The sequence below is a fragment of the Callithrix jacchus genome, chromosome 1 (assembly GCF_049354715.1).
Source record: "Callithrix jacchus isolate 240 chromosome 1, calJac240_pri, whole genome shotgun sequence".
NCBI classification, from domain to species: domain Eukaryota; kingdom Metazoa; phylum Chordata; class Mammalia; order Primates; family Cebidae; genus Callithrix; species Callithrix jacchus.
Genome location: NC_133502.1, coordinates 120706861 through 120722268, shown reverse-complemented (window position 1 = coordinate 120722268; position 15408 = coordinate 120706861). Strand labels below are relative to the sequence as shown.

The 15408-nt window shown below is 36.1% G+C and overlaps 1 protein-coding gene across 34 annotated transcripts in view; it reads left to right on the top strand.

The window, feature by feature from the left end:
• NFIB (nuclear factor I B) overlaps positions 1-15408 on the top strand; it is a 448899-nt gene that overhangs the window by 345070 nt on the left and 88421 nt on the right. For all 34 annotated transcript variants that reach the window (XM_035305884.3, XM_035305860.3, XM_035305820.3 and 31 more), the window contains one exon: positions 3808-3861. In XM_035305884.3, coding sequence (XP_035161775.1) covers positions 3808-3861 — 54 coding nt within the window. The remainder of the gene's footprint in view (positions 1-3807; positions 3862-15408) is intronic.

The following is a 15408-nucleotide window of genomic DNA, read 5'->3' as shown; positions in this document are numbered from 1 at the left end:
CCAACATGGTGAAATCCCATCTTTACCAAAAAATACAAAAATTAGCTGGGTTTGGTGGTATGTGCATGTAGTCCTAGCTACTTGGGAGGCTGAAGCACAAGAATTGCTTGAACCCAGGAGGTGGAGGTTGCACTGAGCTGAGATCACACTACTGCACTCCAGTTTGGGCAACAGAGCAAGACTCTGTCTCCAAAAAAAAAAAAAAAAAAAAATTTCCAGACACCAGCCCCAGTATGCTGGGCAGCTCACAACTGTACCAGCCTTGTTCCTTAAAGTCTTGAGCCTCTGGAAGGCAGTTTTCATCAACTGGCTAGTATCTGCTGCCTTTTGAGCATGACAGCTCCTAAGAGCCTTGAAGAAGCAGTGGAACCTTTTGGGGAGTGAGAGGTGAAAGCACTTACACAGATTTCTCAGGTGGGCACACACTTCTCCATGCTTAGTCAATGCACCGGTCATTTTTAGATGCATGTGTTGAGATGGACAGAACTTAGTTATGTCCCTTTTCTACCTTTCTTTCTAAAAGTTTATTATTAAGCATAGAGCCACATTAAAAATGTTTAATATTTTTATTCATTTTAATATGTTTAAACCATTAAATATAGTAATCATTTTTAATGTGGCCCTGTGCTTAATATGAATAATATCTTATATTTACTGATCATGTAGAATGTGTCTGGCCCAATGCTCTTGGTGCTTAATATGATATAATCTTGCAACGATTTTACAAGGTAGATGCTATTATTGCAGTTTTCAAGATCAAGACACCAAGACTCTAAGAGTAAGTAAGTTTGTACGAGATCACACCACTAGTGAGGGACAGAGCCAGGCTTCACTATAACACGTTAAGTAAACACACACACACACACACACACACACACACACACACAGAGAGAGAGAGAGAGAGCAAGAGTGAGAAAGTGAGAGGTGGGAGGTGTTGAGTAAAGTGATGGAAGTGGTTAAATAAAACCTTTGGGTATAGAGTAATTTGACCTAGGTGGTGAATTGGAAGGGGTTTAGATGTGGTCTGAATAATTCCTTCTCTGAAGTCAACCACAATAACAGTTCATTTTTGGTTTCTCTGCCGACCGCGACTCACTGGTTACTTCCTTTTCCAGCAGTTGGAATTAAGTAACTGATATAAGGTGACATAAGAGTTAAAAGTAGATTATAGTGTTAGAATTTACAGTCTGAAAGTAAATGCCCTATCACTTGCCCACTGAGAGGGCTCTCTCCTGTGTTTCTGGGACACAGTATACACTGTTTTATTTCATGAGAGGGCACGGGCTTTGGTGTATGAAGGAAAGTCTGTCATTGTGTGCCAGTAAACACCAGATCATTTTAGAAAGTGGAATTGTTACAAAAAGCAAATGTGTGCCTCCAATTTAGGGTCTACTTCAGCTTTCCCTCAAATGCTTGTGGTTTTCTTAGTAAGTATATTTTTTCAATTGAAGAGGTTGGTCTGCAATTGTTGGAAATGAAAAGAAAAAGTAATTTATAGCAGAAAAGAATAGAGTTTCCTAAGTGGCATGTTGTGGTAACAGGGGATGCCATTGTTCCAGCTGAGTATTTTCTTACAAATGGAAGAGACCTTCATTGTTTTCCTGCTGGACCCAAATTTTAGCAACAGACGATGGAAAAGAGTTTTGGAGCACAGTTTTGAAGTTGCTGTAACTAAACATGCTAAGGCTCATGCCAGAGGATCTACAACTCTTGAAATGAAGTGACTGCTGCAATGAGTGACAACTTTAACTATCTCGGGTGTCGTCACAAGCTTTGGCATTAGCCACCTTGAGGGGTGCGTGTCTAGACCTTCAAAACAGTGAGATAGCTTTAGAGGGAAAATTAAACATAGGGAGATTCTGGTCACTGGGTATATTATACATAAGTAGGAATTCCTAAAAAAATGTTGGAATTGCTGGAGAAATTAAACTGGAATGTAGTATCAATGCTGAGAGACATTTGTCAGAAGAACTCAAGGCAAAAATAGCTGATGCTATAGCAAAAAGTTATGATTTATCATTTTTATGTAGCTCTCATACTGCAGGCCTGGTAAGTGGCCCATATTGCACCATTTTTTATAGGAATGTAGAACGAAGAAGATTGATTTCCTAAGTTATAAGTCACTGAGTCTTGCCTTGATTTTACAAAAAGTTAAATGGAGGACTTCATGGGAGATGAGAGAGATTTTTAGAGCATTCTCAGCTCTCTGGCTGCCTTCAGGAGACTCGAGCCAGATGAAGAGTGGTCATTTCTAGTTTCTTTACTTTCATTTTGAAAAATCAGGAAACAATTGGAGGAAAATGTGAGAATCACTAAATATGTTTTCTAGAATAAAACCAAAAAGACAATTAAGGAAATGGGATGAAGGGGTAAAATTCTGATCTCAGCGTTAAATCTAAGCTAACAGGCATGAGGCAAAGGGCAGAAATAAATAACCAGGTTTTATATGAGAAGAAACTAACAGGATGTTCTTGTGTTTAATAGTAGAAGCAGCAATTTCAGTATGTTAATCACTTACCTGGAAGGACAGAATAACCCCGATGAAAAAAACCAGCATGATTTTCCTGCTTAACCAAGTCACTTTCCTGGCTCAATTATAATGGCAGGGTTTTGGGGAAGAGACTTGTCAGTATATGGCAGTCCATGACAGAGCCGTCATCTGTGCCCCACCTATGAAATTTTGTTGAAATTCATTATCAAGTTCAAAATTGCCTTTTCTAGGCAAGCAAAGAGGCTGCTGGAGCCGAGCCATCCGTTCCTCCCGCGTTTACTGCAAGCCTAGTGCATTCACAGCCATGAACAGCACACTGAGGAAGACACAAAAGAAGTAGACAGAATCTCTGCCTCTGCTTAGGAGCATGCAATTTAGTTGGGGAGACAAAACTTAAAATGCTAGAACCAATAAAAGAAGATCACAAAGCAACTTGCAAGTAAGTGTGTAATAACATGGGGCAAATGACACAGATAAATGCAGAAGGGACAAGAGGGCAGAGAAGTGAGCAAAACACAACAGCATCAGATCAGTCCGGAAAGGCATGTTGCCTGACAGTTGTATATCTTCCATGTTTCTTTCTTTAGCATCGATGAGGAATAATGTGGGGTAGGAAATTCAGATATATAACATTGATCTCTTCCTCCTTATCTGCAAAGTCTGTCCATCTGCCATGGATGGAAATTAAATTGATCCAACCATTTTCTCTCCACAAAGCCATGTTGGTTTCTACCTAGTAATTTATGCTTTCCTTGGTGTTTGCAAATCGATTGCTATTATGGGATGTAGACAAATCTGGGCCTGGATCCAGTAGGTTGGGGGGATTATTGGAGTGGGTATTTGTACTTATGTGTGAACTCCTGGAAGAGCAGACTCTCATTTCTGTGTATTTTAATCATTGAATAATAACATACTTTCAGGCTTTTAAATGCATGTTTAATTACACTCAGATTGCATTTTTGAGAGAATATATCTGCTTTATTTCATATTGCTACTGACAGGCCTCAGTATTTGCCTAACCTTCAAACCATCTTCAGTAGCTTTGTAGCCAGATCTTTTGTTTCAAAAAAACCTTGCTCTAGCCCAAGAAAACTGTAGATCAATACTTGTGTTTTTCTTTTGACATAGAAATATGTGTACGCATTCATTTACTTTGATAATTAAAATGTTTCTATCAAAAGGCTTGGGAAAGTATATTGTATTTAAGTGCTCAACTTCATTTATATACCTTAATTTTTTTTTTCAAGTTCTTTGAGGATTGCGAAATTCTTTCAAAACAAATTAAAAAGAAAACATTTTCTGTGATTTCTTTACAGATTCTGGACAATCAGGAAGTCCAAGCCACAATGATCCTGCCAAGAATCCTCCAGGTAAATATGTGTTCCAGGACATTTGCAATCTGACATTGTTGGAGAACAAAGGTACCACTGTATAGATAAACACCCCATAATTGGTCAGCCGCCTATTTTGTTCTGGCAGGCAGGTATGATCGGGACAAGATGTGATTGTGCTCAGGCCCTTTGCAGTGGCAAATACTTTTATATTGACGTCATCAGTATTGACCTAATCACCAATGTTTTAATTTTTGTTGGTGTTTCTTATGCATATATTTTATTTGTGTATCTTTTAGGTGCTAAGATAATTGCTGTTTGAAAAGCCAATGAACCTTTTAATCTTTCTTATAAAACTCATAAGAAAATGTAAAAATTTTCATATTCTAATTATAGTTTATCAATTCTCATTACTTTAAAAGGGAGTTGTTGGGGGTGGGAGTGGTTGGTTATGTTTTCACTGAAGGATTTTTGCAAGATTCCATAAGGTTTTTATTGGAGCTCCAGAATCAGGAAATAATGAAAGTAGGATATTTTTTTCTTTAGTATAAAGTATCCCAAATACCCTCTTTGTTTTTAGAAGTTGTTCCAGATCTGAAAATGGGCTTTTATAACTTGGCTGTCTTCATATGGCTCTGAACATATAGCATTTTGCTTTTGATTTAGGAGCAGTGGATTTTCTCATGAGATAAAACTAGCACAAAGAGTTTTTCATTATTAGAAAAATGTGAATTATATTGGTGACTTTAGTAAAAGAGTGCTCTAAGAATAAACTAACAAAAACCCTGAACCAGCTACAAGTGCCCTCTACCCCCAACAATCTCATCTGTCTTTTCATTGAAAATAAACCAAAAAGTTTATAGGAAGTAGTACAAAAACTTTCCTCAGGTAGACTTAGTTTTTAGGTCTTCCATTGTTTGATCTTTCTTGAAGTAGTGCTTTGCTAATGTGAGGCTGAAATAACAGAAGAACCCCAAAATTGCAAGAAAATATATCAGACCAGTTTTGTCTTAAAACAATTTTAGAAAGATACAGCAAGTAGATATACAAGTAAAAATGCAAAATCAAAACAGACTGTATTTTTCTGAGTCCTGTCTAATTTTGTTCTATTTTTAAAAAAGTATGTTTTTCCAAATACTTATTAATTTTTTCTGTATTATATAAAAATATATTATTGACAAAAGTAGTATATATTTCAAAAATAAAAAGTTCTAATTAAACGCAAGTTTAAAAATGTATACTAAGTTGATTTTTCATTTTCTTCATAAATCATTTAAATATTATTATACATTGAGAGCAAAACATTAAAAAACTGAATAATTTAAAACATAATTCCCATTTAAATTTTATTTTGCTGTGTGTGAATGGAGGATTGATATTATTTTAGTTATCTTTCCAAAAAGACTATTTCTCTATGTTGCATGATAGCCAAAATGAATTTTATCCAAACATTTTTAAAAGTTTCCTTACTCATCTTATAAAGAATGAAGTGGGACTGGAGGAGAATCTTAGGTAGAAAAATAGTTGATACCTATTATAAGATGGACTAAACAAAAGATATGCTTTTTTGCATTTGAATGAAAGCTTGATTTGAAACTAATATATCAGTTACTGTTTGAAGTACATTTCTGAACGTGTACAGAAGGAATTATACTCACCTAAAACTGTTCTCTACTTGAGCTGAATAAATAATCCTTGAATAGTTATGTAATATCAGAATTTGATTTTTCAATATTTGTCAAGAAGTTGGTTAAAATTTCCTTTTTGCTACATTCAGTGTAGCATCTCTTTCTCTGTTCGCATATAACATGGCAAACAGAAACAATCAAGGTAGAAAACCTCTCATTTTTTTCCCTGTAAAATTTTCCTCGGAACTCAAACCTTTCTGAGACTGTGTCCTGAAACTGGGTCACTACAGATAAATAGATTTTACAATTAGTTGAAAATTGTATATATGTAAATCATATATTGATTCTAGTTTTTAGAGGCAGAATGCAATAAAATACACATAATACTCAACTTAAATGGAATATAATTAGAACTGTATTTGATTATTTAGAATGTAAAATACTCATTTTAATATGCTTTGTGTTTTATTATACTACGAACTCAACCATAAAGTTTATTAAGGAATTCTATTTCGGACATAACCATAGAGATTATTAAAGAATTTTTTATGAACTTAAGGGTTTGTTTTGTAATACTTTGAAATAAATTTTAAAACTTAGAATATAAAATGTTTTCTAATTTTAAATGTGAACAATTAGAACTTATTAAGTTTTTTGTATGGTAGTCAATTGGAATAAATTATGCTTTCTATTAAAAGCTTATTTCATAAGTGTCTTTGGTATTTTGGACATAATTTATCTTTAGGAAGTTCTTTTAATCTCTATATTCTGGCCTTGGCCAAAATATGAAATCTCCAAAATTGAGATTCAGTATCCTAAGAAGGCACAATCCGTATATGAAAAAATTGAATCTACTGCCACAAGCAATGAAACAAGCAAATCACTTTTCTGCTTCAATTGTTATACCAAAGACAAGCTAAGCATTTGGAAAAAATCACCTTGATTGCCAACACTTTCTTATCACTGGTAGTTTTCTACTGGGAGATGTGCAACCCATGGAAATTGCTACCATCTATTCCTGTGTTTATTTCCCAACAGCTTGGGAAGAGATGGCAAAAATTCAAGCCCTTTTGGAGATACAGGCTCTTTGAAATCTGTTTCCCACTGTTGACATGAAGGTGGAATCCCATCCAGTCATCCTATCAGTACAGATGCATATGCCTACCCACAAACTTAACACTCCCTCTGGCTTGGCTTTTCTCCAGCATCAGACTTGACTGTCTGACTTTGAGACTACTTCCTTGCTGATTTAGAACTTCTGAAGGGTGACCCTAAAGCTCTTCAAACTGTAGTATGGACATCTACAGATAGACCAGTAGTTCTTAACTTGAGTTTCTCTATTGGAATTAGTATGTAAGCACAAGCAATAAAAGCAACAGATTTTCGAAAGGAGGATGTTTGATATTATTTTATAAAATATTTAAGTAGTTTTTTTTGTCATTTTTATAGAGCTTTTAAATAGTCTTTATGGTATTTCTTTAAACTATTCATGAATTAACATTTTGTTTGCATTCTTCACTGCATGGTAGGGATGGCCACCATAATCTTTTCAGAATGAAGGTGCTCTAAAGTCAGATAGCACCCAAGGACATGGCATTGTAATTTTGGCTGAGAAGCACTAAGCACTTCATTTTTCTAGGGATACACATTTGCCTTATTGATGATAGAGTCAGAAGTTACATATTTGAATTCAATTACTTCTTTTGTTTTTATGACAAGTTAATCCCTCCTGAGCAATAGAACTGAAAATGTCCTCTCTCCACTGTAGCAAACAACTCTTGTGGACCAACTGAGGATAAACCATTAATTTTGGGACTTAGACATGGATCTATTTTTTACCTTTAATAATTAAAAACTCCACTGCTACTTTTAGGAAATGTGTGATTGATTGGATTGCATTGTTTTGAAATTAGCTTTGACTTGCTTTGTTATTTTGTGTGTCTACATTCCCTGGGCTATGATCTTTATGATTTCCCAATCTCAATCACTTCCCTAATGCTAGAATGGGTAATATCCAAGGAAAACATGGCAATCTGGAATTCAGATTTTTGCTTCTAAGTCAGTTCCAAACTAATGTCTCATTTTGGAATTCAGGAAGGCTGAATTTGTGGGGAACTCTAGGCTGGTAATATGACAAAGAAATGTTAAGTCCTAGGGTAGTTTTTGCTAATTTTGTGATACAAACTTTTGGGGCATATCTAGTTCTAGTAGAACTTTCTTACCTGGAGGAACATGGATTTAACATGCTACTTTCCTCTGTTGCAGGTTTTATATGTGCTTGTGCTATTTTGTGTGGTGATTTATGCGTGTAGTATGGCAACACCTCTGGGAACCAATAGGATTATATATATTGGCTGTACCTCAAATAAGTCACCTCATATCCTCTCTGGAACAAGGATGACACTAAATAAATAATTGAGTAAACCAAAGAAGGCTTATCTGTTAACGATAGCTATGTGCTTATCTTGCACTTAAGAAATTCTTTAAGTCATAAAAATTTTGAGATAGCTCTGTCTCCGATGTTATTTTATAGATACTGAAATTGAAGCCAACAGAGGGTTGTCATAAAACTAATAGAAACCAACCAAATAATTATTAAGAAAACAAGTTCAAAATCTGCAGTATTTGTTTTCATCTGTTGGGATCACTAGAGCTGATATTTGCTTGATTTTTCACTTTGTTTTTTCAAATCTTAAGAATTTAGGACAAACTTAGTACTTTGAAATCTGTACATAAAGGCAGATAAATGTATATAGGACCTTGAGGACCTCATACCACCTTTTATCTTAGAATATGGTGTTCAAAGTCAAAGAAAAGAGAAAATTTACTCTGCCTTTTTCAAATCATAATTCATTCACTTTTTTTTTTTGAGCTGGAGTCTCACTCTGTTGCCCAGGCTGGAGTGCAGTGGCACGATCTTGGCTCACTGCAACCTCTGCATCCTGGGTTCAAGCAATTCCCCTGTCTCAGGCTTCCAAGTAGCTGGAATTAGAGGCATGCGCCACCACACCTGGCTAATTTTTGTTCGTTTAATAAAGACAGAGTTTCCCCATGTTGGCCAGGCTGGTCTCGAACTCCCAACCTCAGGTGGTCCACCTGTCTTGGCCTCCCAAAGTGCTGGGATTACAGGTGTGAGCTACCACGCCTGGCCTCTCATTCACTTCTTAGTAAATTCATGTCTATTCCTTGTCATGTCCTCATATATTCTGTCCATTAGAATCAAAATGTTTTTAATGGAGAAAAATGCACTATTTCATGATACTTAAAAGGTAATTTTAAACTTTGGCACTACACAATATGCATTCGACTATAAAGAGGCTCTCTATTCCTAAAAATATATATAGGAAGACACTGAAAAGACTGGTTAACAGTGGATAAGACCTAACATCGTAGGTAAAGCCTTGAAGTAATTTGAGAATGAGATCTGTATGAGTCAGTGCTAAAATCAAAGGACTTTTTCTTAACATATTTTGTTTTGGAAACATTTTTCTTCTTTGTCCTCTAGCTTGTTTGGAGACATCACATTCAGTAAAGTTCTTATTTAGAATAGGATTCAGAGTAAAGGAAGAGAAGATGAGGGAAGTGCTTCTTTCACAAATTATTCTTTAAAAGCCAGAAAAACATATAACCCTCAGCTACATAATTTTACAAGGTACATTATGGGTACTTGTATATGGCCCACTCCTGAAAGGTTGATCTACATAGCAGTTGGCACCATGCCCAGCCTCCACAGTGCTTCTAGCCTGGTTATTTGTAATACTTAATGTGAAAGAGAGAAGAAAAGGGGACAATTTAGGAATATCTCATAAGATCCTGAGAGAAGGAGATTTTTCCATGTCTCCCCAGTCACCTACTCTATCAGACAACAAATAGTATTAATTGCCTACTGATTTGCTGAGTTAACAATTAAATATTACATTTGAGTCAGCTCAACATTAGAAGCAGAGACAGCCATTTGCCCTTGGATAGTTGGGAATACACACATTTTACACCAAGAACCGTAAACAATAATTCAGAAAGAGCTGTCTCTAGGTAGAGTTTTCAGCCAACAGATATTTATTGATCTTCTATTGTATACATCACGTTCATCTAGATACTGGGGAAGATAAAAATGTGAGTTACACATGAACCTTGCTTTTCCCAAACTTTTGTTCATAAGATATACAAAATAATATATATATAGTTGTAATGTACAATATAAAGTATATATTACATATGTATTTATATTTATGATAAAGACTAAATATTAGTGTTACAGCACAGGTGTTGTAGGAATTCAAAGTCATGAAACACTGTTTCCCACCATTATAGGTGGCATGGTAGAGTGAAGAGAGCATGAACTTTGGAATTAAAAATTTCACTTGAATGATTGTATGGATCATCAGGAGAATGATCAAGTTAGCTAAGTGCTCTGTGCAATCAATTATGTTCATGCCAGTTGTGAGGATCAGATAGGGGAGCACACCTGACAGATAGCAGGTGCTTGATAAAAGTGAGGGGTTTTTTCATTCTACTTCCTCTTCTGCCTAGTCTGATTAACAAGGCTTCCAGCAGAAAGTATCATGTGATGTGTAACCAAATAGAAATGTGTTGAATTTTTATACTGCTCTTCTCTACAGGCTTAAGATGACATAGCCAAGTTACAGAAGATGCGTAAGAATAGAATGTTAGAGATTTTATAAAGGAGGCAAAAGAAACAGATGCTTTTAAGTCTCATGATAAAATAGAATTGTAATTTTTAGAAAGCAAATTTTGTTGTAAGCCTTTTGGCAAAAAAGGAAAGGTGGGGTGACTTTTGATAAATAGTTTTCAGTGTTGATATGAGAAAGGGTACAAATGTATTTTTAGAGATTACTTTTTTCCTAGCAAGAATTTATCTTGTAGAAGCTTGTATTAACATTGTATAAATATTTTTTCACCCTTTCCTTTCCATGGTGTTCCTACTTTATGAAGCCATGAATTTTCTGTGTCTATTGAAACTTCTGTCTGTCCTTCATTTTTCCTAGCCCTCTTACTCTGCCTCTCTTATTTCATTGACTCCTACCTACCAACTTATTTCTTATTTAAAAAAATACATCTTTTGCTCCTCATTCAGACAAACCCCTTCAACCAAGTGTCTCATCTCTCCCTTCTTTTTCATAACATGACATGAAGGATGTCAAAAATCTCATCTTGATTTCCCCTGAAATTCCATCTTGATTTCTCTTGAGCTTCCGTCCTTACTGAAATGATTCTCATTAAATCCATGACCAGTGGCTTCTTTCCATTCTGTTCTTGCTTCCATATTCCTGTTTATTTGATTTAGTTGGCAATGCTCTGTTTAAAACTTTTCCCATGCTTTTGAAAATAAGACCTCTCCTGGTAACCCAGGAACCTTCCTATTTTTAAAAATTGCATTCGGTGACTTCTTCTGTCTTCTTAATCAGATTTTTGTCTTTAATTCTCTATGTGTTTTCAGTACCTTGCGATTTTTTTAAGTACATAACGTTTTCCCCCAGATGTATACCTTTGAAACAGATCTCTCTGCTAAAGATTTAGACCTATGTGCCCAACTACTTTTCAGACATGTTTTCCTAGATGTCTCATGGTTCACTCAAATTTAACATTTCCAAAATTACATTTATTTTCTTTTATTAGACTTGGGTTTTTTTGTTTTGTTTGTTTTTGCTTTTTCCCTTTTTAAGATATCCTGGAGTCACCAGAATCCTACCCAGACACCCTTGATGAGAGTTGCTCATGATTTCTTTCCCCGGAACCCTTTTTCTTCCTTATCCTCCACATATTCTTCATATTGTACTTTAAAAGGTCTCTTGAATTTACTTTCTCCTCTCAGTTCCCCTTACCCTTATTTGACCTCTAAACACTATTTCTTGCCTGAAATTGAGGAAAAACCTTTAAAAAATGTGACTGCCTACTGGGAGAGAGATGTATGCACACAGGTTTATATTTAAAGCAGCAATCATGGAGGAGTTCGGAGATATCTACCCCTTCCTAGAGAATATGATAAGATGCATGGAATAGCTTGAATATAAAGGATGAACAAGTGATTGTAGGGGTATATAGTCCTAGCAGAGGAAAGAGCATTTTATATGGAAGAAAAGGAAAGGAAAAGAACTTGGTATCTGATGTTGAACAGCATTCAAAGCCATGACATAGAATATAAGTTTGTAAGTAGTGACTCATCAGGGGTATTTCAGCAAGCCAAGTTTGTGTTTGATGAATTGAATTCATATACAGGTCAGAGAAAGAAAGAATGGGGAGAAGTGTTAATTTAAACACAGTACTCTCCTTTCACAGTGCTGTTAGAGAAAGGACTAGTTCACGGGCAACAGTTAGTTCAAATTTTCTTAACTTTATAACTGTATTTTAAGCTCTTGTGTTATCTGAAATGGTGTCATAGGTAAAATAGAGTGCAAGTAAAATTTTAATCTATTGATGTAGGGACTTAATACTGCACCTAGTTCCAGAAAATTTCCAAGAGGGCTTGCACATAGACAGGTTGTAATTTGCTAAAGTTTAAAGGCTATTGCTATAACATACATTTTCCTTAGTTGAATATCTAGTTTCCCCTTGGGGAGGGTTAGAATCCTCATATGAAATTCATAGGTCTCAGTCATAAATTTTCCTAGGTGAGGTTGTGACTGTACCTGCTGCTCTGGGCAGTATTTTAGTGATCGCTTTTACCCAAGTATCTCATGTAACTTTTTTCCCCACCAAGATGGGGATCTCGCCCTGTTGCCCAGGCTGGAGTGCAGTGGTCACGGGTCATTGCAGCCTACCTCCTGGGTTCAATCAGTCTTCCCATCTGAAGCCTCCCAAGTAGCTGGGACAACAGGCATGGGCCACCATGCCCAGATAATTTTTAAATTTTTTGCAGAGACAGAGCCTTGCTATGTTGCCTAGGTTTGTCTCTAGCTCCTGGGCTGAAGCTCTCCTCCCACCTCAGCCTCCCAATGTGTTGGGATTATAGGCATGAAGCTACCATGCCTGGCCTCATGTTCCTTTTTACAGTGGCCTCCTGCATCTAAGGTTTCCTCTCAATTTAAATTCTTTCCTTCTCCATATTTACAAGATCTGCTTTTGCTGCATACAGCTACAGTTTAATAATGCAAAGCGTTTTCTGTCTCACAGATGGAAAGCTGGAATTGTTTTGTATCACAAATATAGTGGTCTTGCTCTAGGCTTGTTAAAATCACTGAATTTTGCAGCAGTTAAGCTTGCTGGACTAAACTGTCCAGGCGCTAAGGGAACTCCCTCTTGCATATTTAAGCATAATGTTTAAAAAGAGGGAGCAATTCTATAGTAATATATTCCAAACAGAATAAAATATTAAGTAGATATGTAACTACCTGAGTTTTAATTTTTTTCCCTACCTCATAGGATTAGAGGATGTGATTTAAAGATCTTAGGCAAATCTCCTACTAAAGTCTCATTTTTTCTTTCCTTCCCTGTGACTATGGAAGGGTATCTAGATAACAAATAATTTAAGCAAGTACTTTTTTGGGTTACTTTGACTGTTTTTTTTTCTTTTTCTTTTTCTTTTTTTGAGATAGAGTCTTGCTCTGTTGCCCAGTCTGTAGTACAGTGGTACGATCTCCACTTACTGGGATCCTTTGCCTTCCAATTTCAACCAATTCTCCTGCCTCAGCCTTCTAAGTAGCTGGAACTACAGGCATGGGCCATTCCCAGCTAGTTTTTGTATTTTTAGGAGAGATGGGGTTTTGCCATGTTGGCCAGGCTTGTCTTCAACTCCTGACTTCATATGATCCACCTGCCTTGGCCTCCTGAAGTGCTGGGATTACAGGCATAAGCCACCACACCCAGCTGACTTTTACTAGCTTTTGCTTGATAATGTCATTAATCATAGAATTTAAGAAACAATAGTCAGGTTTTGGTTTTCAAAGTTGTTACAAGTCTTTTTGGGGCCTTTTGACTTACATTCTGCTCTTTGGGGACCTTGGCCTCCTTCATTTTATTTTATATAATAAAACTAGGGCCAAACTCCTGTTTTTCCTGAGATATTATCTTGCACATATCTTCTTACAGTATTCAGCAGGAAGAAGGCAGGAAACCTACTTGACTTTCAGATTTGATCTTATCATCATTAAAATTGTCACTTCCACTTGCTAATGACATGAAACAAACAGTGACATGATGAATGGTAAGATGCTGGCAATATTTTCAGTGCAATAGATTTTTCATTTTTAAATTTGGTATTTTGTACTGCTGTCATTTTCTGAATTGAAGTATTTTCTAAGCAGAACAGTATTTTCTAAATAAGTAAGGTAGGATTAGAAAATGATCATTTCTGTTGGGACATGATAAAGTATTCTGCTATTTTATGCTTACTGTGTCCAAGTTCATATTCAAAATTAGCCCACATGAAAGACGTTACCTTATATAATGTTGTTAGGTGAAGAAGGGAGTATCTGTGAGTTTTTGGGAGAAAGCATGTAGAAGGAATGGAGGAATGAATACAGAAGCTCAGGCTGCTTATGAGAAGGGCAAAATGTTTTAAAAAGAAGATAATTGGTGCCAAATCTTAATAACTCAAAAAATGTTTACACTCTGCCTCTTTAACTAGTTCACCTAGATCATTTTAATCATTTCATAATCTCTGTAGCTGGTATTTTGCCTCATGTCTTAATCCTTCTGATATATCCATCACAGGTCTATAGTGATGTCCATAATGTGCAAATCTGATTATTTCATTCAACTCCTTATATGCATCCAAGGTCTCCATTCTAGGCTAAGCCTAGCTCATTAGCATGACATACAATATGACCCTTCACGATTTGTCCACTGCACACATGGACCATGCCTTTAGCCTTAGCCTTAGCCATGTGCCTCTTCTTTGTGTCTTTGCTCATGTTGTTGCTCTGCATAGAATGCTTGTACCCCCTTGTCACCTCCTCAGTGAGACTTCTTCAGAGTTGCTCTGCAGTGCTGTTTTACAATACTAGCATTTTGTGCACTATTTTATCTCTATTTTAATATCTACTCCCCTTAATGAATTCTGAGCACCTTTGAGTGTGTATTGCATTCTTCTTTAGTGTATACCTGTCATCCAAGGCAATGCCTAGATATAGACAGAGTCCAAGATTTATGAAGCGGAGGCTTAAACCAAGAATTGACTAATGAATAACCTGTTCTTACAGTGTGTGGGATAATTCCCATACTCAGAACCTAACTTAGGCCCAGAAAAAAGCAGGGGCTTTTGTGGAGATACTTACAGTGATCCTCTTATGTTCTGTAGGTAGACAACATCCTAGACATGACTATTTAGAGGATTTTTCTGAACTCCTCATCCTATGTAGCATACTGATGATGAATTTCGTAGAGAGGTATCTGATTGAGAATTGTGGCACTCCAATATAATTGCTGATTGAGAATACTAGTCTCAGGTGGTTAGAGTTTCTCTTCTCCCAGTTTGATAAATTGTAGAGAAGTCCTGTTTGCTGCTTTTGTGCTTTTGTTTACTAGGGAATATACTATAATGTTGTTAGCGTTCACATGACCATGAATGAGGAACTGGGTAAGATAGCTTTCTAGAAGTTGTAAAAAATACGTGATTTTTATAATTCATACCTTCAAAAATTTTCCTGATTACACTGAATGTTTCTGATTCACTTGTGATTCTTTTTGTGCTGTGGAAATAGCACTTTTTGAAAAATTGGAAACCCTGTTTGTAGGTCACTTGCTAACTTTATTGAGGTATAATAGCATACAATAAATTGCATATATATAGTATACATTTAGATAAGTTTTGATATATGTGTTTGTTTGTTTTGTTTTGTTGAGACAGCATCTCACTCTGTGTTGCCCAGTCTGGAGTGCAGGGGTGTTATCTCAGCTCACTGCAACCTCTGCCTCCCGGGTTCAAGCAATTTTTATGCCTCAGTCTCCTGAACAGCTGGGACTACAGGTGCACACCACCATGCCCAGCTAAGTTTTTTTT